Source organism: Physeter macrocephalus, chromosome 2 (genome assembly GCF_002837175.3).
Source record: "Physeter macrocephalus isolate SW-GA chromosome 2, ASM283717v5, whole genome shotgun sequence".
NCBI classification, from domain to species: Eukaryota; Metazoa; Chordata; class Mammalia; order Artiodactyla; family Physeteridae; genus Physeter; species Physeter macrocephalus.
This window is the reverse complement of record NC_041215.1, coordinates 14,313,223-14,339,220: the sequence shown is the minus strand read 5'-3', so window position 1 is coordinate 14,339,220 and position 25,998 is coordinate 14,313,223. Positions and strand designations below refer to the sequence as shown.

General features: G+C 51.0%; 1 protein-coding gene across 1 annotated transcript; it reads right to left on the bottom strand.

The window, feature by feature from the left end:
• Positions 1 to 17,805: 17,805 nt before the first annotated feature.
• On the bottom strand, positions 17,806 to 20,224 carry KLF2 (KLF transcription factor 2). Its single transcript, XM_024134225.3, has 3 exons — positions 20,015 to 20,224; positions 19,013 to 19,829; positions 17,806 to 18,467 (listed from the first exon to the last, which is right to left on the bottom strand). Exons 1-3 carry the CDS (start codon positions 20,087 to 20,089, stop codon positions 18,292 to 18,294), a joined length of 1,068 nt encoding a protein of 355 aa, XP_023989993.1. The 5' UTR covers positions 20,090 to 20,224; the 3' UTR covers positions 17,806 to 18,291.
• Between the last annotated feature and the right edge of the window lie 5,774 nt (positions 20,225 to 25,998).

The window sequence follows — 25,998 nt, the reverse complement described above, 5'->3', positions numbered from 1 at the left end:
TCATCTTTATTGAAAATATTTTGTCCACATGTAGACAACCATATTGTATTATAATCATCAAACTTGCTAAGAGACTAGAGAGTTCTAATAAGTTATTCCCACCACTCAAAAGAAATAATAATTATCTAATGTGATAGAGGTGCTAATTGCTACTATGGCAATCATAGTAAAATATAGAAATGTATCAGATCAACGTGTTATACACCTTAAATTTACCCAATGTTAAATGTCAAATACATTTCAAAAATTTTTCTAAATAGAAATATTTTCCATGCATAAAACTTTAAAAAATATCCCAACAAAGGTTGCATTAAAAATAAATAGGTAAGTAACTGACTGAAATAAAATATTTGCCATGCCTATATCTGACAAAGGATTTGTATTCAGAATATATAAACCACTCCTACAAACAACTCATATAAAAAAGGGCCAAAGACTTAAAAAGACATTTCACAAAGGAAGATGTGCCTAGGACAAATAAGCTTCAGTGCTCACCAATAATATGTGACTTAGGAAATGCAAACTAAAGCCACATGATATACTATATAGGTGGTTACAAGTTAAAAGATTGACAGCATTAAATATTGATGAGAATGTCAAACAACCAGGAATTTCATACACTGCTGGTGGGAGTGTAAAAAAAATTTTGTTTTAATGTTTTGCCCACTCTTGATAACCATTTGATAGCTAAGGGAGAAATAATTAATTTAAGTAGCACTAGTTTAATATGATATAGTATAATATCATATAATGTAATATATAAATATAAATCAATAGTATAATTATATCAATATCAATTATATAATTGTATGTATCTTATAAACTTTAAAAAACTAGTATAAGAAGCACTAGTTTAATAAGTGAACAATTCTGTGAACTTCCAGTGGCTTTTCTATGCTAACCTTCAACCAAGGGGAGAGAGAGCCCTTTCCAAGGACTAGAAGCATAAAGGACTTTTGAGATAGTGGTCTGCTACGAATATTGTTTCTTCGTACTGAAAACAAAGGGCAGAGTTTCCACTCCAAGAGCCAAAAAAAGACCCAAGACAAGATGCAGCCATTGTTTTACCGCAAACATACTGGTTCTAAGAGAACAAAGTGGTAGGCCAGAACTCCGATTCCTTTCCGGTTCTAGATCCTGGGATAAGAACCCTATGGCTTCTCTTCCCCTGAGGGAGACCACAGAAGACACAAAGTTATGAAGAGGCCATGGGTGTGTTGGAAAGGGCACAGACTTGGAGTCAGGCAGACTTGGTGTAAACCCAGCTCCTCTCTTAGTAGTGGGGTGAGCTTGGGGTGGTGATTTCACCTCTGGAGTCATTTTTCCTCATCTGTAAAGTGGAGATGATAATATCTATCTCTCAGGGCTTTTGTGAGAATCCACAGCAGGGTTCCCAGAACATTCTATAATCAGAACAGTAGTAGTTGTTGTTTTGGTTTTGATTTTTTTAATTACTAACTGTGGTTAAAAAAAAACCCATATAACATACAATTTACCATCTCAACCACTTTTAAGTGTACACTTCAGTAGTGTTAAGTACATTCACATTGTTGTGCAACAGCTCTCTAGAACTTTTTCATCTTGCAGAACTGAAACTCTGTACCTGTGGAACGACAGCTCCTCGTTTCTCCCTCCCCCCAGCCAGTAGTAGCGGGTTTTGTTATTACTGAGTCAGATGGTTATTATTAAATCTATGGCTGCTGTGATAGCGATTGCTTTGCACTTTGAGAGCAGGGCATACATATCCTAGTTCTACTAACTAGGATGCATGTGGAGAGGTAACTCTGTCTGTACTAAATAAGCTACTACATTATTCCTTATTATGGGAGTCTCATTCTCAAGGAAATAGTGTTGGGTTGAGGAAGACATGAGGCCCAGCCCTGCCATTAACTTTCTGTATGATTCTGTGGTCTTACGAGAGAAGGGGGCTCGAGTGTACTGAGTGCCTTGTACAGACCAAGTCCATTATCGGCCACCATTCAGGAAAATGGCGGTCTTGTCTGAAACCAAGATGTTACTTTTAATGCAGAGGCTTAGCCAGGGGACTTTCCACTCAAGGGGGACCAGATGCCATGGCCCTTCTGTGGCACTGCAGGACTGTATCATGAGCTTGTCACCACTTCAACAGTGGTTATTTTTATAGCTGATGATGAGACTTACTGGAAATGGCTTGGCATTCTTGTGTAGAAAGCTCCTGCACTTAAATCTGAGGAGTTGGAATGCATGAGTCCTGGCATGAGCCCTTGACCAAGACATTCTCACAGAGCAGATCACTTCCAGCCCAGGAGAAATTCCAGGGATGCTCAGCCTTCCTGAGGACCCGTTCTCCTAGGACACCTGTTTGACACCACAGAGCCATCATCCTTTCTCCGGTATCATGGTCCTCTGACCCTCAAGGCTTACCCCAGGCTTATCTCACCTCTCGTACCTGGCCCTCCCAGGAAAGAAATGTATCTGCCCGACAGAGGAAGAGAATTCCCCCGTTTTCCATTCCCCATTCCACTTTCTTGAGTTGTACGCTCTTCCCAGGTGCCCCACCCCCTGCCCCCAAGCATTGACTGGGCCAAGGAAGATGGTTCATTTGATGGAGGCAGTGACGGGAACCTGATTTTCAGCTGGGGGTGTGGGGCTCCTTTCAGACATAGAATGCATCACCCATAGCAGTGCTCTCTCTGTCCCCCAGGCCTACGTCCCAGCTCGGGAGAAGACCCTGTGGGTGGCATTTTTGGATATCTTGTCTTTAGGGCCTTTGACACATTTCCAGCGATTCTTTTTCTCTATTTTTGACAGCATCTCTCATATCCACACCAACCCTTTTGAACCCTGTTTTCGCACACGCTGTCTTGCTGACACTGCACCCCAATCCCTAGGGCGGTGCCACATGTATTCCCTGAACTAAAATTCTTCTTTGGAAGCATGGCTGAGCAAACAAGCAGGCATTTTCCATCAGTCATGGCCTGGGTCACCTTCCCACAAAACAGACTAAGAGTCTCCGTGGGCTTGTGCACTTTCTTGTGGGCTTCAGGGACCTGGGACAGATGGGATACTTTGCAAGGCATCTATAAGGGTTGAAGTCAGGCAGTGAGACGCAGGAAGCTACCCTCATCTGACTTTCACCGAGGGCCTGTGGTGGCTGTGAAACTGGATCTAGAAAATTCCTCCCACTTGCAGTTGGTTAAATGACAGCAGAGCCCATTCTCACCAAATCACCTCCCTCCAATTACCTGAGAGGCTCCGGTTACTCTGTTCAAGTTCTGAGGCCTGGGCACTCTTTCCTACTGTTTGTCATTTGTAACTTTCTCCTAGGAGCCTAGGAGAACCATACAAAGTCGATTTGCTGTATTTCTTCAAGAACCTGATGCACGCAAATGCAGTTGTGTTTCCAGAAACAGGAGATGCTGCCAGCAGCCAATTCTACTTTGCATCTGATTTAACTCAGCACACTTTTTACTGTCACTCATATTGTTCTAGACCAGGGGGCAGCAAACTTTCTGTAAGGGGCCGGGTAGTAAATATTTTGGCTTTTAAGGCCATACAGTGTCTGTTGCAATGACACAAGCCTGCCATTATAGTACAGAGCAGCCATAGAGTAGATGTCAATGAATGCGTGTGGCTGTGTACCAATAAAGCTTTATTTACAAAAGTAGATTTACAAAAGCAGCTGGAGGGCCATATTCAGCCCTCAAGCCATAGTTTGCCACACCAGATATAGGGCCTGAGCTGGGTACTGGAAAGGCAGTGGTGAGCCAGACAGTTTCTCTGCCCCCACGGAGCTCCAGCTGAATTAATTTTTTCATTAGGGCTGAACAGTTTCTGATTCCTGTGTAATTTGACTTTTAGCTCTCTCTGGGGTGCAGGTGGCATTACTTGGAAGAATACAAATTAAATGCTACATTGTTTGCAACATTGTTAAACCAGACGTCCCCTCCCTGTTTTCCCATAGAACCAATATATTTAAAGGAAATTATGTGAAATTCACAGAAGGAATGACTCCTTCTGTGAATCTAATGATAGTGTCAAGGTCATGCCATTTCTTTGATCCCTCATTCTCTATATTCAGGGCCCTCTTTCCCACCTTGGCTCAAGGCTGGCAAATGCTCAGGCTGTAAACAATTTTTTTTAACCATAAAATGGGAAATCCATCGTTTTCCTGAAAATCACTCATGTAGGCAGTTATACACAGTGCTAGCACTCTATATAGTATAACGTAATGAAATGGAAAAGAGGGTTTGAACTTTCACCCTTCCTGTGTGTCCGTTGTTAATATAATGAGTGAATGTTACTGTCAGCAAAGCAGATGCAAAATTACTGTTTGGGAGTCCAAGAGGCTGCAGGTTAGTTTTTTGTTGTTACTCTGATTTTCCTACTTATTTGCTTATTTATTAAACTGTGGTAAAATACACATAACTTAAAATTCACCATCCTAGCCATTTTTAAGAATACAGTTCAGTGGCATTAAGTACATTCACATTTTTGTACAAACATCACCACCATTCATCTCCAGAACTTTTTCATCTTCCTCAACTGAAACTGTCCCCATTAAACACTAACTTCCCATCCCCCTCCCCCAGCCCCTGGCACCCCACCCTTCTACTTTCTGGAGGTGACTGCTCTAGGGACCTCATGATTCCTCATGGAATCATGCAGTATTTGTCCTTTTGTGACGGGCTTATTTCACTAAGTTTCATCCATGTCGTAGTATATGTCAGAATGTCCTTCCTTTTTAAGGCTGAATAATATTCCATCGTATAGATATATATATATATATATACATTGTGCATGTTGTATGCACCTTGTGTGTATCCATGTCGTAGTATATGTGAGAGTGTCTCCTTTTTTTAAGGGTGTAAAATATTCTCTCGTATATATATATATATATATATATATACATTGTGCATGTTGTATGCACCTTGTGTGTATGTATATACCATGTTTTGTTATCCGTGCATCCCTTGATAAATTTTATTTTACTTTTACATTCACGAAAAGAATTTCGTTAAAAATAGCAAAGTTTTACAATTGAAACCTCTATTCCCAATTGCTTCTTTAGAAATCGTTTTGCTTTTATTGAGGTGAAATTCACGTAACATAAAATTAACCATTTAAAGTGTATAATTCAGTGGCATTTAATACATTCACGATGTTGTGCAACCACCACCTCTAGTTCCAGAACATTTCCATCACCCCAAAAAGAGACCCATCCCCATGAGCAGTCACTCCCCACTACCCTCCCCCAGCCCCTGACAACCACTGATCTGCTTTCTGTCTCTATGGATTTGCCTGTTCTGGACATTTCATGTAAATGAAATCATACACCACATGGCCATTCATGTTTGGCTTCTCTCCCTCAGTCTGATGTTTTCAAGGTTCATCGACGTTTGTAGCGTGTGTCAGTGCTTTCTTCCGTTTTATGGCTGAGTAATATTCCATTGTGTGGATGGGCCACATTTCGTTAGTTTATTCATTCTTTGATGGATGCTTGGGTTCCTCCTACTTTTTGGCTGTTATGAATAGTGCTGCAATGAACATCCCAATTATTTCTTAAACCAACACGCCAACAACAGCAACAACAATAATAAGAGTAATTGCCACAACTTTTCTTCCAGGCAGAAATCTTGCAGGGGCCCCTCCCACTCAAAGAGGCACCCCTGAGATGCCCACTTACACTGCAGAAAGGTCCAGGACGAGGTTGCCTGCACTGACGCTCTCCCTGTGCATTTCCATAGGGCGCCTGAGTCTCCCTGTGCAGAAGTCAGCTCAGTTGCCAGTGACATCAGGACTGTCCCAAGACATGGCTGTCCCCCCACCTCCAGTCCCACCTCCCAGAGGCCAGCAGGAGTAAGCAGAATGAGTGGGCGTGTTCCTTTGGAGTTCTACTGTCTCTCTTTTTTTTTGTCACACCACGAGGCATGCAGGATCTTAGTTCCCCGACCAGGGATCGAACTCAGGACCTCGGCAGTGAAAGCACAGAGTCCTAACCACCGGACCACCAGGGAACTCCCTGTCTCTCTCTTAATAACGGCCACCATTCCTTCATTGAGCACCTACTGTGTGCCAGGCATAGGGCAGGCTCCATCCATCAGACAGCAGCTACCAAGACAGCTGCTAAGGACCCCTTTTGATGGGGGAGGAAATGGGGGCCTGGGAGTCACAGGTTGACAGTGATGGACTCAGGAGCTCAGCTCAGACGTGTCCAGTGTCCCCAGCTCCTGCCTTGTGACCGGGGCTGCCCCTCCAAGTCATCGGGAGCCCAGATCCTGGCAGGCAGGGCAAAGCCGGCCATGGGCTCCTGCAGTGAACTGCATAGAGGCAAGCAGAGAGTTGGTGGGAACCAGCCGTGCTCGATGGAACAGTCGCCAACTTCTGAGATGAGAAACCCTTCCTTCGACAAACCTCCGTGTGACTCAAAATGAACCGACGAGCCCCCGGCAAGCTGGCCTAAGTCACCCCAGGTCTTGTTGAGGAAATGAGACATCAGGATGTGTCTGAGGTTTGGGGTTCAACGGAAACACACCAGGAATGCGGAGAATTCTGCTCCTGAGAGCTGGGATTGGCACCTCTGGGCATATTTTAAAGCCAAGTGAAAAATGGGGCTGGCTGGACTCCTGATTCCTGGTTTTTCTCCTTGCTTTGAAATATCATAGAACCCTGAGGCCACAGACAGGGGGTTTGGCCAAGGAGTGTGTCTTTCGGTCTTGGGACAGTCCCCAAAAGGCCAACTCGGGGTCAGGGTTGAAATCAGGGGTGATGGAGACGGAGGGCACTAGGATGTGCTGGAGAGGGCAGGATGGCAGCCTCTCGAACAGCGAACAGCATCTGGCATTCGGCGGGTGCAGAACTATTTCCTGAATGACTGTGACGATTTAGAGCCGCGTGTCTCAAAGTGTGGCTGAGCCAGTCCCCGGGGCGCTGCACACATGGCAACTTCTGGGCCCTGCCCAAGACCCACCAGATAAGATTCAGTCCCCCCCTGGAGGATGGAGGGGAGGAAACAGCAGAGGCGGAGCTCCCACAGTATGCGTGTGGGAGGGAACTTGACTCTGATTTACTTTTCTGACCAGCCCAGGGGGAAGCTCTGGCTCCCAGAGATTGGGCAGTTGCGGGGGGCCGCAGCCAAGAGGCAAACACCAGAGCTGGGGTGACCCGGGCTGCCGGACTCCAAGTCCTGTCTACACTGCACGCTGCACACTCCCCCGCGTTAGCATCAGCACCGACTCCTGGAGTCGGTCAGAAATCCTGCTACCCCAGAAAGGCCTGAATTTGGGGTTTGGTTGCGTATGAGGACCCGGGAACAGAGCCACTACATCTGCTTGTGGTGCTGACTCCTTCTCAACCAGGCCCCCCCGGTCATGCAGCACCCCTCACTCCTGGCTGCTCAGGCCCCATCGGATGGGGGTGCCAGATACCCATGCAGGTGCCCCCGCGCCAGTGAGGTTGGGCCCACATGGTGGGGAGAAGAGGTTTTGCTGGGGGAGTCAGGGCAGTCTTCCCAGAGGAGGTGACGCTTGAGCTAAGCCTTGAAGGATGGACTGTCCCTCCACGGATACATAGGAAGGGCTTTTTGGCATAAGGAACAGCCTCTGCAAAGATGTGGGGTGGGGGAGGAGCAAGAGTGAGTCGGATCGGGGCTGGGGGGGGGGACTCGGAGATTAGGGTGAAAGGTGGAGAGTGACGTGGGAGAAGCAGAGGCTCAGAGGAGAGAGGCTGCTGACCATTAAGGACCAGAATGCAGAGTGAAGGAGTCTCCAGCATGTTCTAAACAAGCAAGGGAGGAGGCTGTCTGGACGGCTGGGGCAGGCTCGCAGCAGCAGCCCCCCAGCGAACCCCACTGGAGCCACGAGGAGAGCTGCCCTTGGGGGTTCGGGGGTTACCCGCGCGCATCAGGGCAGGCTCCCATTCTGGAGGCCACGGCCCCATGGGAACCACAAGAAATCCCCAAGGGACACCCGGAGACCTCACAGACCCGCCCTCCCCCCAAGATCTGCAGATGAATTCTGGGTGCACGCAGGCCCCCAAGCAAAGCCGGATCTGCACCCCACCTCCCCCAAGCCTCGGCCCCCGGAACTAATCTCCTACCTCCGGGATTTGCTCGTTCAATCTTGGAGCAGGTAATTCTGTACTATTGTTACTTAATTTCCACGTATTTCCGGGTTTGCCCGCTTTCTCTCTGTTTGGGGTTTCTAATTTCATTCCATTGTGGTCGAAGAACATACTTGGTATTATCTCAAGCCGCTTCAATTTGTTGAGGTTGGTTGGTGGCCCATCCTGGGGAATGTTCATGTGTATTTTGCTGCCGTTGGGTGGAGTGTTCTAGATGTGTCTGTTCAGTCTAGTTGGTTTCCAGACTCCCTCTGTTAAAAAAAGAAAAGAAAAGAAAAGAAAAGTGGTGGAGGGGAGGGAAAAATAGAAAGGCTTGTCAATAGAATGTTCTGTTCATGTTCTAGGTTAAAATGGAGCAGGTCCTGGCAAGCAGGTGCCATTGGCAGGCACTCAGCCAGTGTGTCCACTCCCGTGGCTCAAGGTGGACAAGGCACCAGGAGGCCTGGCTGGCCTGTCCCACTGCACAGCCTCTGCTGCTTCGGAGTGAGGGTGGATGGCGTCAGCCCAGCTCAGGCCCTGGCCCTGGCCCAGTGGAGGGTCTCTTGATCTGGCCTCCAGGGGTCTGTGTTCCCTCCCGAGAAGGCTGTCCCGGGTAGCCCAGGCCTGGTGGGGCCGGGTGCTGGCTGCAAGCAGAGCAGCCTGTAGGCTGAGCGGGCGGGCGGGCGTGCCGGGTGTGAGTGGCACCTCGACCGCAGGCCTGTCCAGCTCCTGGGGAGCCTCTGCCTCTCTGCACAGCCCAGGCTGCTGCAAAACCCCGATTTCCGGGAGACCCCGAAGCTGGGCTGCTGGCAGCGCTCCCCTCCCCTTTTCTGTTGCCCCCATTTCACAGAGGAGGAAACCGAGGCCCAGAGAGTGGCTGGTTGGAGCTAACAGTGGCGAGCTGGTGCAGAAGGGAGATCCAAACACTGAGAGATTTGCAGATGCTCGGTCTGAGCCTGCAGCTCCTGGGTGAGCTGCTCAGTAAAGAAAAACACTTCTGACTTTCTGAGAGGCAGCGAATAAAGCTTTCAAAAGAAAACAAGGGATCCAGCAATTCCACTTCTGGGTCGATCCCCAAAAGCAGGGTCTCAGAAACATGTCTGCATACCCATGTTCATGGCAGCTTTACCCACAACAGCCAAAAGGTGGAAGCAGCCCAAGTATCCATCAAGGGATGAATAAATAAACAAATGTGGGCTATCCACGCGATGGAATATTATTCAGCCTTAAAAAGGAAGGAAATTCTGACACGTGACAGCGTAGATAAACCTTGAGGACATTATTCTGAGTGAAATAAACCAGTCACAAAAGGACAAATACTGTAGGTCTCCACTTACATGAGGTCCTAAGGTAGTCAGATTCGTAGAGACAGAAGGTAGAGTGGTGGGTGCCAGGGCCTGGGGGAAGGGGCTGGGCAGTTAGTGTTTAATGGGGCCAGAGTTTCAGTTTGAGAAGATGAATAAGTTCTGGAGATGGATGGTGGTGATGGCTGCGCAACAGTGTGAGTGTACTTGATGACACGGAATTGTATGTACACTTAATACTGGGTAAAATGGTTAATTTTATGTTACGTGTATTTTACGGCAACGAAAAAAGAAAGAAAACAAGAGATGGAAGGGAAGAGAATAGGGAAATGGAAGAGACACAGCCTGGAGAAAGTACTCAGGCCTGGAGCAGGGTCTTGGCAGGGTACCTGTCCCCCTCCTCCCTGGGCTGTGTCCCTCCTAGAACAGTGAGGTTGTCTCCCTTGGTTGGTCCCAGCCAGGGCCTGGCCTCCACCCCCAGGGAACCCCAAGTCAGAACCAGTCTCCAGGTTCTGGAGTGAAAAATGCTTAAGGAATCCAGAGAAGGGTAGAGAAGGGTGTGGGGCCTCAGAGGAGAAAGGGGTACCTTCCCAGGTGTGGGTCATGGTGGAAGAACCATGTTATAGGGCTTGAGAGACAGAGCACAAAGCTAATGGTCACCCCTGCCTTCGTCCTTCTGTGGCTCCCCACTGCCTTTCAGTCCCGCAGCCCCGGCTCACCCCTGTGCCCTCCTGTACTCTCCTGAAAGCCCCATGTGTGGGGTCTCCCTCCACCCCACTCCCTCCCAGGTGGGCCAATCCACGAGTCCCAACATTGGAGGCAGGATATTTGGGGGTCCCGTGAGGCTGAATCAGCTGTGCTCTCCCAGGAGGCCCAGCCAAGGCCCTGGGATTTGTGGAGGAGAGGGGTGAGGCGGCTGTGGGGCACAGAGCCTTCTGAGACAGGACGGCCACAGGGCCTCAGCCTTGGGGAGTCTGGGTAAGGATTTGGGAGACAGAACTCCAGGGAACTCTGGCTTTTCCTGCTGTGTGACCTCGGGCAGTTTCCTCCCCTTTTCTGAGCCTCCCCATGCACTGCTCACCTCCCTGGCACAATGAAGAGTTCATCTGCACCCCCGCACCCCCCACCCACCACCGAGTTCCACCTGCTTGGGTAACGTTTGCCAATGTGCAGTCAGGCATGGAGGAGCCCATTCATCTGAAAGAAGTTGCTGAGTGTGGTCCAGCGGGGGGAGGACATTGAGTCCTCCATCCCAGGGAGGGGGTAAGGTCAGCTGGATGGATAGTCAGGGCCTTGAAGGACAAGGAGCAGCTGGCCAGCATTTCTGGCTGAGTGAACAGCAAGTGCAAAGGCCCTGAGGCAGGTCTGGAGGGCATGTCTTTTTATTCCCAGAGCCACAAATGGCCATAAATGTAACCCTGCTCCATCCTTACGCTCTTCCAAAAAAAAAAAAGAATTAAAACTGGTGGAGGATGGGGTGTTGAGATTTGCCTCCTCTCTCAGCCTCCCTCATGAACCAGAGTGAACCTGGCCTTCTGCGAGTGCACAGCTAAGGGAAAACCCCTACCTTCAGAGTGGGAGTCCTAGCATCAGTGTATGACTCTGGGAAACACCTCTGGGCCTCAGTTTCCTCTTCTACAAGAGGAGAGATGACGCCTCTGAGGGTGTTCCCAGGCACAGCTTGAGAAGCAAAGGTGATGGGAATTGAGATTCCAGGGACAGCTTCTTTCACCCCCTGTGGGGTGAGGGCCAGCAGGGCCCCGGCCCCTTGTCTGGTGGCCTCCTGCCTTTCACCTGAGGATCTGGTTTCTGGTTTTGAGGCTGCAGAGATTCTTCCAGTGCAGCTTGGCTTGGCTGCTACTGGTGGCTATGGGAAGAATACAGGGAACAGCATTTCAGGTCTAGGGAACAGCACTGAAGAGGAGCATGTCTGGTGGACAGTAAGGAGAACAGTGTGGCTGAGTGAACACATAGGCATGAAGGAGAGGTGGGAAGGAGGAGGTGGGGCTCCCCAGACCACAATGAAATATTTGGATTTATTCTAGAATGATAGTGACCTGCTATAGGATACCATCTGATTTTGTTGGGAAGACAAAATTGTCTCCAATATGTGGTCCATGTAGAGGAGCCATTGCCCAGGTTGTTTTCAGGTGGAGAAGCAGAGGGCCAGAGAGACCCAGGGACTGTCTACTGCAGAGACATCCAGATGGAGAAAAACTTTCATTTCAGGAAGACTCAGGTTCAAAGCTCAGCTCCATTATGTGGACAGTGGCCTTGTCTTCCCAGGCCTCCATTTTCCTACCTGTAAAATGGGCACAAATGCCTGGAAAACACTCATCACAGGTTCCGACTCATAGAAATCTCTCTCCCCGGGGCTTCCCTGGTGGCACAGTGGTTGAGAGTCCGCCTGCCGATGCAGGGGACGCGGGATTGTGCCCCGGTCCGGGATGATCCCACATGCCACAGAGCAGCTGGGCCCGTGAGCCATGGCCGCTGGGCCTGTGCGTCCTGAGCCTGTGCTCTGCCACGGAAGAGGCCACAACAGTGAGAGACCCGCGTACCGCAAAAAAAAAAAAAAAAAAAAAAATTGCCCAGGTTGTTTTCAGGTGGAGAAGCAGAGGGCCAGAGAGACCCAGGGACTGTCTACTGCAGAGACATCCAGATGGAGAAAAACTTTCATTTCAGGAAGACTCAGGTTCAAAGCTCAGCTCCATTATGTGGACAGTGGCCTTGTCTTCCCAGGCCTCCATTTTCCTACCTGTAAAATGGGCACAAATGCCTGGAAAACACTCATCACAGGGTCTGACTCATAGAAATCTCTCTCCCCGGGGCTTCCCTGGTGGCACAGTGGTTGTGAGTCCGCCTGCCGATGCAGGGGACGCGGGATTGTGCCCCGGTCCGGGATGATCCCACATGCCACAGAGCAGCTGGGCCCGTGAGCCATGGCCGCTGGGCCTGTGCGTCCTGAGCCTGTGCTCTGCCACGGAAGAGGCCACAACAGTGAGAGACCCGCGTACCGCAAAAAAAAAAAAAAAAAAAAAATAGAAAAAAAAAAAGAAATCTCTCTCCCCACCTCATGCCTATGGAGACTCCCAAGGCTTTAAAAAAAAAAAAAATCATCGTAAGATGTACATAACATAAAATTTACCATTTTAACCATTTTTAAGTATTCGATTCAGTGCTATTAATTTTATTCACACTGTTATGCAACCATGCTAACTATTTCCAAAACTTTTTCATCACCTCAAACAGAAACCCTGTCCCCATTAAACATTAACTCCCTGGTCCTCTCCCCCAACCTCTGGCACCCACCCTTCTACTTTCTGTCTCTGTGGATTTAGCTGCTCTAGGACCTCACATATGTGGGCTCATCAGTATGTGATCTTTTGTGTTTGGCATCTTTTATTCAGGATAATGTTTTTGAGGTTCATTAACCTGGTAGCTGTGTTAGTGCTTCATTCCTGTTTGGGGTTTAGTAATATTCTTTTACATGGATGTGTCACCTTTTGTTTATCCATTCATCAGTTGATGGCCATGTGTGTTATTTCTATTTTTTTTTTTTTTTTTTTTTTTTTTGCGGTACGCGGGCCTCTCACTGTTGTGGCCTCTCCCGCTGCGGAGCACAGGCTCCGCACGCGCAGGCTCAGTGGCCATGGCTCACGGGCCCAGCCGCTCCGCGGCATGTGGGATCTTCCCGGACCGGGGCACGAACCCGTGTCCCCTGCATCGGCAGGCGGACTCCCAACCACTGCGCCACCAGGGAAGCCCTGTTTCCACCTTTTGGTGGCTGGGAATCTCGCTGCTGTGAACAACTGATGTACAAGCATCTGTCTGAGTCCTTGTTTTTAATTCTTTGGGGTCTACACATAGGAGTGGGAGCTTTTGGGGGGAACTTCTTCCTTCCGGCCTCCTTTTGTTTCTATTACAACATATCGGGGAACTCCATTCACCTAGTCAGGCTGCCCCCTGACACCTGTGTTTCCTGACCCCATTTCTCCCTGTCCAAGATTTTCCTGGAAAGTGAGTTTTCCAGGATATTCAGAAGGAAGCCTCGAAGGAGCTCACTGGGGCTTCCAGGAACCCCCAGACTGTGTGTGTGGAAGAAAACAAGGCGAGCTTGATGCAGTTTAGCATGTAGATGTTTCCAGGCGTGGGTAGGAGCTGTGACGTCAAGATTGAACCAACCTGAGTTGGAGCCCTCACTCCACCACCTACACCCACACCGGGCAAGGGGCTAGCCTTCCTCTCTCCACACCAGCTTTCTGCATCTGGGAAATGGGGGTGGCTATTCCACTCCCCCAAACCCCCCAGCTTGGTGGGAAGGTTGAAAGAGAGAATTTGTATTAAGTGCCCGGGATGAAAGCACCTGCCCCAGCCTGAAGCTCAGCTCAAGTTCACACTAGGTTAGTCATTCAACAAACTTTTGTTGACAATGGCTGTGGGTGAAGAGGCAAGGCTGAGTCACTTCTGAGTCACTCCTGCTTCCCCAGGACTCAGATCAGGGCTGAAGAATTGGGAGCATTTGCTGAATGAGTGAGTGGAGGAGAGAGTGGTTGAGAGAGAGAAAGAGAGAGAGAGAGAGAGAGAGAGAGAATGAGACAGAGGTGGAGGGAAGGGAAGGGAGAGAGATTGAGAGAAAGATTATCTATCATCTATCTATCTATCCATCCTATCTATCTATCCATCCATCCATCCACCTTTCTATCTATCTATCTATCTATCTATCTATCTATCTATCTATCTATCTATCCATCCATCTGTCGGTCCGTCCGTCTATCTAGAGACGCAGAGAGACGGTGGGTAGCAAGACTTGAAATTCACACACACCAACCTCACAGGGGAGACTCACCCTGCGGGCCACACCCCAGTGCTGGGCACTCATCTCCCATCTGTCATTCCATCCCCGCAACACCACCCTCACCTCCCAGTCAAGGAAACAGGCCCGCATGGCAGAGCTGAGGGCTTCCATGGGAAAGAATGGTTTTGCCTAAGCAGCGGTACTCACTGTGGGCGATTCTGCACCCTCCCCCTCCAGGGGACACTTGGAGACATTTTCGTTGCCACAACTGCGGGACTGCAGGGCTGGGGGTGCTACTGGCATCTCCTGGGTTGAGACCAGGAATGCTGCTGAACACCCTGCAATGTGCAGGACAGTCCCCCAGTGTAAAGAAGGATCCGGCCTCAAATGTCAGCAGCGTCGAGATTGAGAAACCCTGTATGAATTATTTGGAAAAAAATTTATGTAGGTTTGTAGCTCACACTGTGCACCAGAAAAAAATTCCCGATGGGTTAGATGGTATAAACCAGGCTGATCCCTCGGTGTTTGTGAGTTACTTCTTCTCTCCCTCCCACTCAGTTTCTGTATTTAAATATGTGCAGCATCCTAGCACCTCAGGTCAGATAGTTACAGATGCAAAGTGTCTCACGTGTCCACAGAACCCCCTAACCCAGTGGTTCTCAAACTGGGGTGAACCTGCTTCCAGGGGACACTGGCAGTGTCTGGAGATATTTTTGGTTGTCACAACTTGGGGACGTCGGTGCTACTGGTATCGAGTGGGTGGAGGCCACGTTTGCTGCTCAACGTCCTACAGTGCACGGGGCAGCGTCTACCACCGAGAATGATCCAGCCCCGATGTTGATGATCAGGGGGTTGAGAAACCCTGTGCTTGTCACACACCAGCTCAGCTCGGGTCCAGGCTATCAGAGACACCTGGTGCTGGTACTTGGAGAGCCATTCATCTCTGGCCTGTTGCCTTGAAATTCCCCAGGGTGTGGCTAAGCCTGGGTGCTAGCTCAGCTTTGCTGATGGGGCAGGTGCTGAGTCAGGCGTGTGCTGGGACTCACCTGACCCTCTGAAGGCTCTCCCTCTCCCCACTTCACACCACATCATTCTAGGATGCCTGGGGCTCCCTGACGTATAGGAAACTCCTAGTAGAAAAACAGCTCCTGTATCTTTCCCCCATCACTGGAGTCACTCTTGGGAGAGCATTTTGGCAATGCCCAAAGTCCTCCAAAACTGTCATCCTTTCCAACCCTGGGGGACAATCTGAAATGTGGCCCAGTGTGTGCGTACAGATGCCCAGAGCTTGTTTGCATAAGCAACTTCTGGCACGTCCAAATGTTATATTATGCAGCCATTTAAAATAATAAAAACATATTGTGGAGGAAAATATATGGAAAAATGGTTATAACTTTTCCCGGAAAAAAAAAAAAAAGGATACAGTGATAGTCACAGCCATGTGAAAACAATTCAACCACTGACCAGAAACCCCTTCCTCCAAAAAACTTTGATGAAAATTGGGTTGTAGGAAGCAGGGCAAAAAAATTTTTTTTCTGGTTTGATATTTTATATTTTCTCAAGTGGACACCAGGAAGGAAAAGTGTTCCGTGTCTTGTCGCAGGGATGGGGACAGAGCCCAGCAGTGAGGTTTTATTCATACTTTTCTCTGGGTGGCATCTGTCATGGAAACTTGCTTCCTGGGATGGAGCCCCCTCCTTGCTAGTAAAAGCGATGAATGATGATGATCTTTTAAGAACTTGAGCAGGTGTTTCAGCCGTGGCACTAATGGCACTGAGACCGAATGGTTCTCTGTGGAGGGGGCTACCTTGTGCCTTCTACGATGTTTCTGCAGCATCCCTGGCTCCCGCCCACTAGATGCTAGCAGCATCCCCCAGTTGTGACAACCCCAAATATCTCAAGACTGGGTTGCAACTGGCTGAGAACCATTTATCCAGAAGCTGTTTGACGGAAGTCAACATTTGGGTTTCCGAAAGGGGCAGAGAAAACGATGAGGGAGTGTTTCTGCATTAATCAGTGCAAGCCAGCTCTTTGCCAGCCCGTGTCTTGCTGAAATGTACTGCTGCGTAGGAGCCTGACACTTTCTATTGTATCAGTTGGAGGCACTCAGGAAACAGAAACTCAACAGCTTCAGTCCCCTTACAAGTGGCCTCTCATTGGATTCAGAGGCCTCTGGGAGGTGTTTTTGAGCAAGCCAGAAACATGGCTTTACCAGTAAGTTTAAAAGCTCAACGAGAAAGACTGGAGGACCCTACAAAAAATTATTTAAAATCTCTTGCGACTCTTTCTTCTACTCCTACTGCCTCTGAAACCAGCTCTGAGCAAAGAGGGGCGTTTCCACGGATTGAGGGGGCCAATGCTCTGCTCTGGAATCGTTTTTGCAAAAGCTGCAGAGAGAGGGTACAGAGGCTCACACACACGCACACTCACACACCCCATCGCCAGCGGAAGTGGGCCCAGGCTCTTTACTCGAGAAAGATGCATCAGATTGTCATCTCCCATTTCTGCTTTTTGTGGATTACCAAACGCTCTCAGCTGTTTCCAGGGCTGCCATCAGGGGTAGGGGGTGGGGAGGAAGGATGAAGAGAGGGAGGAAGGGAGGAAATCCCAGCCTCTGTCGCAATAGGGCAAGAGTGTTTTAAAACAGGCACTGCTTACAAGCTATTTTCACTTTCTGGAAAGAACTTGTGCAATTGTTAGTGGCCATGGTTACCCACCCAGGGCCCCGAGAAGGGGGAAGAGGAGGGGGAACCTGCCAGGGGGAGGCACCTCCTCGCCTGACTGAGGTATTCAGGGTGCTGTACAGGGGTCCTCCCTTGCTCACGAGGTACATTTCTGGAGTGGCCGCCTCCAGCCAGCGAGGCTGGGGCTCTGATGTGATTCCTTCACACAAGGGCAGCTGCAGGGGAGGGTCTTATAACCCTCCACCACCAGCAACAGGTGGGTTGTTGCAGAATTCCCTCTAGTGGGATTCAGGGACCTCTGGGAGGCAGCCAGACCAGGCTGGCACCCTGACACCACTGTTCCATAGCTACCTCTCTGGGCCTCTGTTTGCTCATCTGGAAAAGCGTACTCACCATCCATGACCCTCAAATGTGGATTTCATTTTTTTCTAACAGGATGGGGAACTCATCTTAAATTAAAAAAAAATTCTGTTAAAAGGCAAGACTAGTGAAAGGCAAAACAGGTCAGAAACTCAGCATTTTGCCCCTTCTAAAGGAAAAAAAAAAAAAAAAAAAAGTCTGCACACTACATAAGTAAGTTTGGCTAAAACCTCAGAAGCTTCCAAAAGGAGGTAAGGCTTTTTTCAGCCCAGCGGAGGCCACGTCAGTGGGACCAGCAGTTTCTCCAGCTCTGGGGAAAAGGAGGCAATTTATAGCTCAGGGAACAACCTTAAAATAACTCTCCCTCAGTCCTAAAAGGCAGTGTTTAAATTTATAGAAAAACCCACAGGTTCCTGGCAGCTGGGGGCTGCAGCTGGCAACCCCAGATGCTGGCCGGGGCAGGACCCACTTCACCCTGCCTCTGCCAGGCTGCCCTCTATCAAAGCTGCCCATTCCCCACAGCCCCTCCCAAGTGTCCCAAGCCCCCAGCTTCCAAGCAGCCAGACCAGTGCTGTGATTTTTTTCAAAAGATGCAAAACTTTTTTTTTAATTAAAAAACAGCAAAATCTTATAAAAATGAACCAGGCAGTCAAAATGCCCACCTGTCTTCCTATTTACAGTAATACAATATCTGTCACAGTCACTATGTACAATATTATAAAAAATGTTGCACAGTACAAATTAAGGCTGTTATTTTTCACAAGGCATCAAGCCTCGATCCTCTAGTGTAGACCCGGCAGGGGGGAAGACGACACTTAATTATTGCACCATTTTGAAAACAAAACTCGTCAAGGAGGATTGTGGTCTTCTCCCACCGGGCCTTCAGTCTCTGATGGGGGCCGGGCGGCGTCGTCGTCGTCGTCGTGGGGGGAGCCCCCTCGGTGGCCACGCTGTGCCCGGCCCGGTCCTCTGGGCCCAATAAATACCAGTCACAGTTTGGAAGGGGTCCGTGCCCGGCGCGTGGGACCCGCCACGGCCGCGCGCGGGTGGGCGGGGGGCGTCCAGGCTACATGTGCCGCTTCATGTGCAGAGCCAGGTGGTCCGAGCGTGAGAAGGCACGGTCGCACAGGTGGCACTGGAAGGGCCGGTGGCCCGTGTGCTTGCGGTAGTGGCGCGTGAGTTCGTCGGATCGCGCAAACTTCCAGCCGCAGCCGTCCCAGTTGCAGTGATAGGGCTTTTCGCCTGCAGGGAGGGGGCGAGAGCCGGCCTTAGTTTCCCTCCCGCCTGTGGCTCTGATACTCACAGACACTCACCCTGATTAGTGGCTACTCGGGCGCGCACAACCTACCCCTAACCAGCTCTCTGAAGCGCGCCCCGCTATGTTTTGAACCTCTAGGGATCCTAGGCACGTTACCTCCCATTCCCGGGTCTCCTGCTCCTCACTCCCCAGGGGTCCTGAGCGCGCACAGTCCGCTCTTCAATGTCTTTCAGCCACGCCCCCGGGGGGCTCCTAAGCTTGCACCTTCCCCCCGACAGTCTGAGACATAGCATCCCCCTAGGTTTCGTAAGAGTGCATGACTGCCCAAAGTCCCGAGCCACATTTCCAGGAGGGCCCTAAGCGCGCGCCCCGTCCCCAGGCTCCGGAGCCACGCCCCCAGCCAAGCCCCAGGGGGCTAACACCTTGCCCCCTCCCCAACCTCTGGGCCACGCCCTCTGGGGGGGGTTCCTAAGCACGCCCTTCCTCCAGCTCCCCCCGCATTGGTCCCCAGCCCGTGCTCGCTGCCCACCTGTATGCGTGCGCAGGTGCGCCTTGAGGTGGGAGCTCTTGGTGTAGGTCTTGCCGCAGCCCGCGTAACTGCAGGTGTGCGTGGCGGTGCGTTTGCGCGGCCAGGACCGCCGGCCGCGCTTGGGCTTGGCCTCCAGCAGCTCCAGCGGAGACGCGGGCGGCGTGAGAAGACCTCGGGCGGCTGGCGGCGCCAAGCCCAGAGCTGCGGCGGCGGCGGCCGCGTCGTCGAAGAGGCCGAAGGCGGCGGGCGCGGGCGGCGCGTAATGCAGGCCGGGCCCAGGCGCGCCGAAGCCGGGGCCACCGAAGGGAGGCGGGAAGGGGGCGCGCGGGCCGGGCGCGGGGAGGCGCGCGGGGCCGTCGGGGCTGAGCGGTGGCGTGTCGGGCGGTGGCGGGGGGCGGCCCCCGGGGCCTCGCATGCACGCGGCTGCCGAGCCCGGGGCACCCTCGCGCTTGAGGCCCCGAGGTCCACGGGCCAGGCCCGGCGCGCAGCCGTAGCCGCCGCCGCCGTCCGCCTCGGGGGGTTCGGCTTTCACCAGGCGGCCCGGCGGCGCCAGCAGGAAGCGACCGTGCAGCGCTGGCCCCGGCGGCACGTCCAGCTCGGGCCGCAGCAGCTCGGACACCAAACCGCCCGCGGGGGCACCGTAGGGAGGCGGCGCGCCGGGCTCAGTGTAGTAGAACGCAGGCGGCGGGGGCGGCGGCGGCGGCTCCGGGGCGGACTCAGCGCCCAGGCCGTCCAACCCCATGGACAGGATGAAGTCCAGCACGCTGTTGAGGTCGTCGTCCGTGCCGCCTGCCTCGGGCTCTGCGCGCGGCCAGCGCTGCGGGTGACAGGGCGATAGGCGCCGGCGTGAGCGCGCGGTGGGGCCGGGGATCGCTGCCCGCTGCCTGCGTTCCACTACCCTAAGTCCGCTGTCCCTGCCGCCTGCGTTCTACTACCCCGCAGCCCACGTTCTACTACCCTGAGCCAGCCGCCCCCGCCGCCCGCGGTCCCTGCCGCCCTCACCTCCTGCAGGCCGCGCTCCCGGCACGGGCTGGCGAAAGTGGAGAAGGACGGTAGGATGGGCTCGCTCAGCGCCATGCCTGGGACCCGGGGCTGACGCGGATTCGGGACACCGGTGAGTGGCTGCCCGGAGCCGGGCTGGTCGGGACGCGGGCGGGCGGGGACGGCTCTGCGGGCAGCGGCCGGGCCCGCCCAAGCCTTATAGGCGCGGCGCGCGCGGGGGCCGGGCCAAGGCGGCGGCGGCGGAAACGCGTCCCGGATGGGGACGAGCTCCGGGCGCAGCCTAAATTTAGCCGCGGTATATAAGCCGGCGGGCGGCGGCGGCAGTGGCCACTGAGGCCGCCAGGGCCCTGAGCGGCCGGCTCGGCCCATCGTGCGCAGCTAGGCGGCGCCCCCGGCCCGGGCCCGCCCCCGCCTGTCTCCCCGGCGACGGCGTCAACACACGCTCCACAACAGCAGCGTGACGCTTAGGGATCCCCGGGGCACCCCGTGGGCTCCCGCCTGCGGGAGGACAGGGAGGACCTGGAGCGGGGGCGGCATCCGGGACCCGGGCCCTGCAGGGATCCCTGATGGATGGGGAGATGGGCCCCCGCAGCCACAGAGGGGTCCACAGAATCCTAGGTGGATGAGGTTAATTGGGTCCCGCGAGCTCAGAGTGGCTTTCCCCGGACTCAGTTCCTCATTTTCTGGGAAGGCACCAAGGCTGATCCGCTGTTATGCCTACCACTCTGTCAAAAACCTTGCATGATGACAGCAAGAAATGTTAAGTCTTTGAGACGCTGTCCCTCAAGGAAGCCCTTCAGGGTGGGGAAACTGAGGCTCAGGAGGTGCAGGGAGACGCTTGAGGTCCTACAGCTGCCAGCAGGCCTGGTGCCTTTACTGCCTCACGTGAGGAGACTCATGACAACGAATCTAACAATACAGACACAGCACCAGAGGGGCCACGGGGAGCGAGCCTCCCCTGTGAGCATGTAAACACCCGCCCCCACCCCCGCAGATGCCCCACACCAGGCATGGGGCCTGCCAGGAACGGACTGTTACTCCTGCTGTTACTGTGTGCTGGCCTTGTGTGGACACACTGGGAACACATTTGCCAACAGGCAGACAAATCCCCTTTGCCCTTGGGGCTTTCAGTGTAGTGGGGGATGGGGGGCGGAGAAGTGAAATAAACAACTATATTGGGGAAGGCAGGGGAGGGAGATGGGCAGTGAGTGTGTGTGAGAGGGGAGAAAGAGGATGGTGGAATTTTGAACCACACCCAGGAGGAGATGTGTGAGTCAAGACCTGGGGAAAAGGGGAGCCAAGTGGGTATCAGAGGGAGAGCATCTCATGGTGTAACCTGGAGCCAGTCTCCAGCTCTGATCTCTTGATTCCAGAACCCATGTTCAGGCCTGGAGGTGTCCATGGTCAGCCACAGTCACACGGCCAGGTGGTAAGGGGTACAGGCAGCTCCTGACCTGGAAGCCTTCCCTGGGGCCAGGAGGGTTTTGTCACTGACAGCATCTGGATCCCCACAGCCCAGGGACACTGCAGGGGGTCGCCTTGCCATCACAGAGGCACCAAGAGACTTCTCTGGGGTCCACAGTCCTGGACCCTCCCAGCTGGAAGGAGCCTCAGAGGTGTGCCATCTCATCGTGATTCATCAGATTGTGGATTAGGCAAACACTTGTTGATAAGCCCTATTTGCCAGGTGTGGGGCACCCAGAGGTGCTTCAGTCCCAAGCACAGTTGCTGGGGTGGTGGTAGTGCAGGGATCCCCTCTGCAGCTTTCCCGGGCTGCTGGAGATTTCAAGTTGAGCTCCAAGATGCTTCCTGTGGCTGCCACTGTGATGGTTGAGAGTCAGCCTCAGCCACTGACCACTCTCTGTGTGACCTTGAGCAAGTGGCTTTGCCTCTCTGGGCTCACTTCCTAATCTTGAGAAATGCAGAATATAATAGTACCTTACCCCAAAGGGATATCATGAGGGTCATGTGGGCGCTTTCTCTTTGGTGGAAATGTTGACGATATCCTGTGAGCTCACTCAGGTGCTGGTTAGATGAGCTCTGCTCACTGCCATTCCGTTCTCTGGGCCTCAATTTCCCTGAATGATAATGAGGGGAAGTTGAAGGGAATCAAATTTGTTTCCCAGGATGTATAATTCTCAGTCAGTTGCGGACCTCTGCTCAGATGGCGCCTGGGTCCTCCCCTCAGCCTCAGCTAGCTCCTGCAGCTCTCTCCAGCCCATCCCCGTCCCTTCCTATTCTGTTTTCTTGCCAGTTCTGGAACACACCAAGCACATTTCTCCAGGCTTTTGTACTTGCTGTGCCTTCCACCAAGCGTTCAGTCCTCTCACTTTCCACTTGCTTGGCTCTGGCTTATCTCCCACCCCCGCCCCCCCTAAACTAATGAACTTTATTTTTATAGAGCAGCATCAGGTTTACAGAAAAAAATGAGCAGAAAGTACAAAGAGTTCCCAAATATCCCCTCCCAAGGCACAGTTTCCCCTATTATTAACATCTTGCTTTAGCGTGATACCTTTGTTACATATTAATACGTTATTATCCAGCCAATATCGATACATTATTATTAACTCAAGCCCACAGTTTACTTTAGGGTTCACTCTTTGTGTTGTACATTCTGTGGGTTTCAACAAATGCATAGTGACATGTATCTGCTGTTACATCATATAGTACTATATAGAACTATATAATAGAACTGTTTTCACTGCCCTAAAATCCCTCCCTCCTTCCCTTCTAAGTCCTGGTTAGGTTCCATAGTTTTACCTTTTGCAGAATGTCATATAGCTGGAACCACACCATATGTAGCTTTTTCAGAGTCTTCTTTCACTTAGCAGTATGCATTTAAGATTCCTCCATGTCTTTTGGTGGCTTGATAGCTCATTTCTTTTTATCAATGAATAATATTCCATGGTATGTATATACCGCAGTTTGTCCACTCAACTATTGAAGGACATCTTGGTTGCTTCCAGTTTGGGGCAATTGAGTTGCTATTGAATAGGCATTGAATATGGCTGCTATAAACATTCATGTGCAGGTTTTTGCCTGGACATAAGTTTTCAAATTAATTGGAAAAATGCCTAGGAACCCAATTGATGGAATGTAGGATAAGACTGTGTTTAGCTTAGTAAGAGACCACCAAACTGTCTTCTAAAGTAGCTGTACCACCAGCGATGAATGAATGAGAGTTCCTATTGCTCCACCTACTCGTCAGCATTTAGTGGTGTTGGTTTTTTATATTTCAGCCATTCTAATAGGTGTTTGGTGGTATCTCATTGTTGTTTTAATTTGCAATCCCCTGATGATATCTGATGTGGAGCCCCTTTTCATATGCTTATTTGCCATCTGTATAGTTTCTTTGGTGAGGGGTCTGTTGAGATCTTTGGCCCAGTTTTTAACTGGGTTTTTAATTTTCTTATTGGACTTTAAGAATATTTTGGACACGAGTCCTTTAACCTGATAGGTGTTTTGCAAAGATTTTCTCCCAGTCTGTGGCTTGTCTTTTGATTCTCTTAACGGTGCCTTTTGCAGAACAGAAGTTTTTCATTTTAATGAAGCCCAGCTTATCAGTTTTTCCTTTCACAGATTGTGCTCTTGGTCTCGTATCTGAAAAGTCAGTGCCAAACCCGAGGTCATCTCGATTTTCCCCTATGTTGTCATCTAGAAGATTTACAGTTTTGCATTTTGCATTGAAGTGAATGATCCATTTTGAGTTAATTTTGTTGTTGTTGTTTGGCTGGTTTTTTGTTTTGTTTTGTTTTGTTGCATGTGGATACCCAGTGGTTCCAGCACACTTTGTTGAAAAGACTGTGTCCTCAGCTCATCTGACTGTGCGTTTCAGTGTAAATGTGGGCTCTCCAGGCTCCACCCCCACCCACCGGCCCCTCAAATAGTACCCCTCCCCAGGCCATATAGTTCCTTCCTCCACCCCCTCTTTTCTGTTGTTGTTGTTCTGTGGCACTTTTCACCATTGGTCATTATTTTTATCTACCCGTTTGCTCTTTTTCTGTCTCCACCACAAATAGTGTATGAATCACAGGGAGGATGGGAGCCAGGTCTATATTGGATCCATTATGTTCTTCAAGCCCAGTTCAGCACACAGTAGGTGCTCAATAAACGTTCACCAGAGGGATGAACAAACAAATGAATAGCTACATCTCTTGCAGCTCTTCAGAGGAACTTCTGCAGGTGGCTCTCTGCTCCTGTGGGATTGTCTACACTCTCTCCTCCTCACCCAGCCTCCTGTGCACCTTCCTTGTCGCCACGGGTGGTAATAAGTTGAATGTGTCCCCAAAAGATACGTCCATGTCCTCACTCCTGGTACCTGTGAATGTGACTTTAATTGCAAAGAGGGTCTTTGCAGATGTAATTAGGGGTATCAAAATGAGATCATCCTGGGTTAGGATGGGTCCTATATCCAATGATAAGTGTCTTATAAGAGAAAGGACACAGAGATACAAATGTAGAGAAGGCCATGTGAAGATGGGGACAGAGATTGGAGCTTTGTTGCCATAAACCAAAGAATACCAAAGATTGCCTGAGGTTGCCAGAGGCCAGGAAGGAGGCCTGGGACAGATTTTCCCTCGGAGCCTCATCAGAAGGAACCAACCCTATTGACACCTTAATTTCAGACTTCTGACCCCCAGAACTTAAAGAGGATACATTTCTGTTATCTTAAGCCACCGAGTTTGTGTCGCTTCGTTGCGGCAGCCCCAGGAAGCTCATATGTCATGGTAACCAGCTGTTCTGCCTGCCTGCCTGGTTTCCTCTTCAGAAAGGGAGCCCCTCAAAGGCAGGGGCCTCCCTTGATTCATCTCTGTGTCCCCTAGGCCCAGCTGTGGACCTGGTGTTGAAACAAACGTGATGTGAGGATGCTGGCCACCCACCGAGGACCTCCCGGGGCAGCGTGAGACACTCCAGCAGAGCACCCAGGGAATGGAACCAATTACACAAAGCCACCAATGAGTGTAAAGAACATGGGCTTTAGTTGCCACTTTAGCTGTGTGACCTTGGGCACATCACACAACCTCTCTGAGCATCAGTTTCATTGTGAGATATGAGTATTTACTGCCTGATTATAGGCATGGATGAATGAGCCAGATAGAGGATCTCAGGCAGAGGGAGAGTCTTGGCACAGAGGGGTTCGGAGCGTGGCACCTCTCAGGCTGTGGTCCTGTCTCCCTGCTGTCCAGGCTGCGCCCACCTGTGTGGGTATGTGTCTTTGTGATGTCTCAGGTGATGATGCTGTTGGAAAAAGAGCTCTGGACTTGAAGTCAAGTCCCAGCGCTACCTCTTACAAGCTGGGCGACTTACTCTTGGCAAAGCTTCCGAGAAGCCTGTCCCACTGCTAAGTGGGGGAGAATAAGGCACATGTCCAAGGATTACATGGTCAGTAAGCAAACTGGTGATGCTGAAGAACGCAGTGGGTGCTAAGTAAATGAGCACCCTTCTCCCTGTCATGGCTAAGTTCCTAAAGGGTAGGGACTGACTGTGTTCGTGCCCTGCCAGCCCCACTGTTTCCAATTGGGAACTTTATGCCTCTTGATGGTGATGCCCTTGTTCTCATCTCTTTCCCAAGGCCTCCCATCCTCTCCTAATAGCCCAACATGAATAATCTAACCTGAGGGGGCAGATAGTTTCCCATCCATTGGTAATGTTTTGAGCACTGTGCTCGCACAGATTCTGAGATTACTTCCAGGCTCAATGCTGGAAAAGAGTGCTGTGATTGATTAGTGATGTCTGTCCATGACTGATTGGTGATGTCTGTCACTGGTGGAGCCTCGTTGGAGTAGTATGCATGCAGCTTCACATTTACCATCTCTTGCCAGGCTGTCTTTAAGGACCCAGGGAACTTGCAAATCAGAGGTTTTGAGCCTGAACAAAAAATAAATGTTGAACTCCCTCTCCATGTTCTGCTGGACATGGAGAGGAAGGTAAAAAAGTACACAGCTCCGTTTCTGCCCACAGAGAGCTTACAATCTCCTTTAACT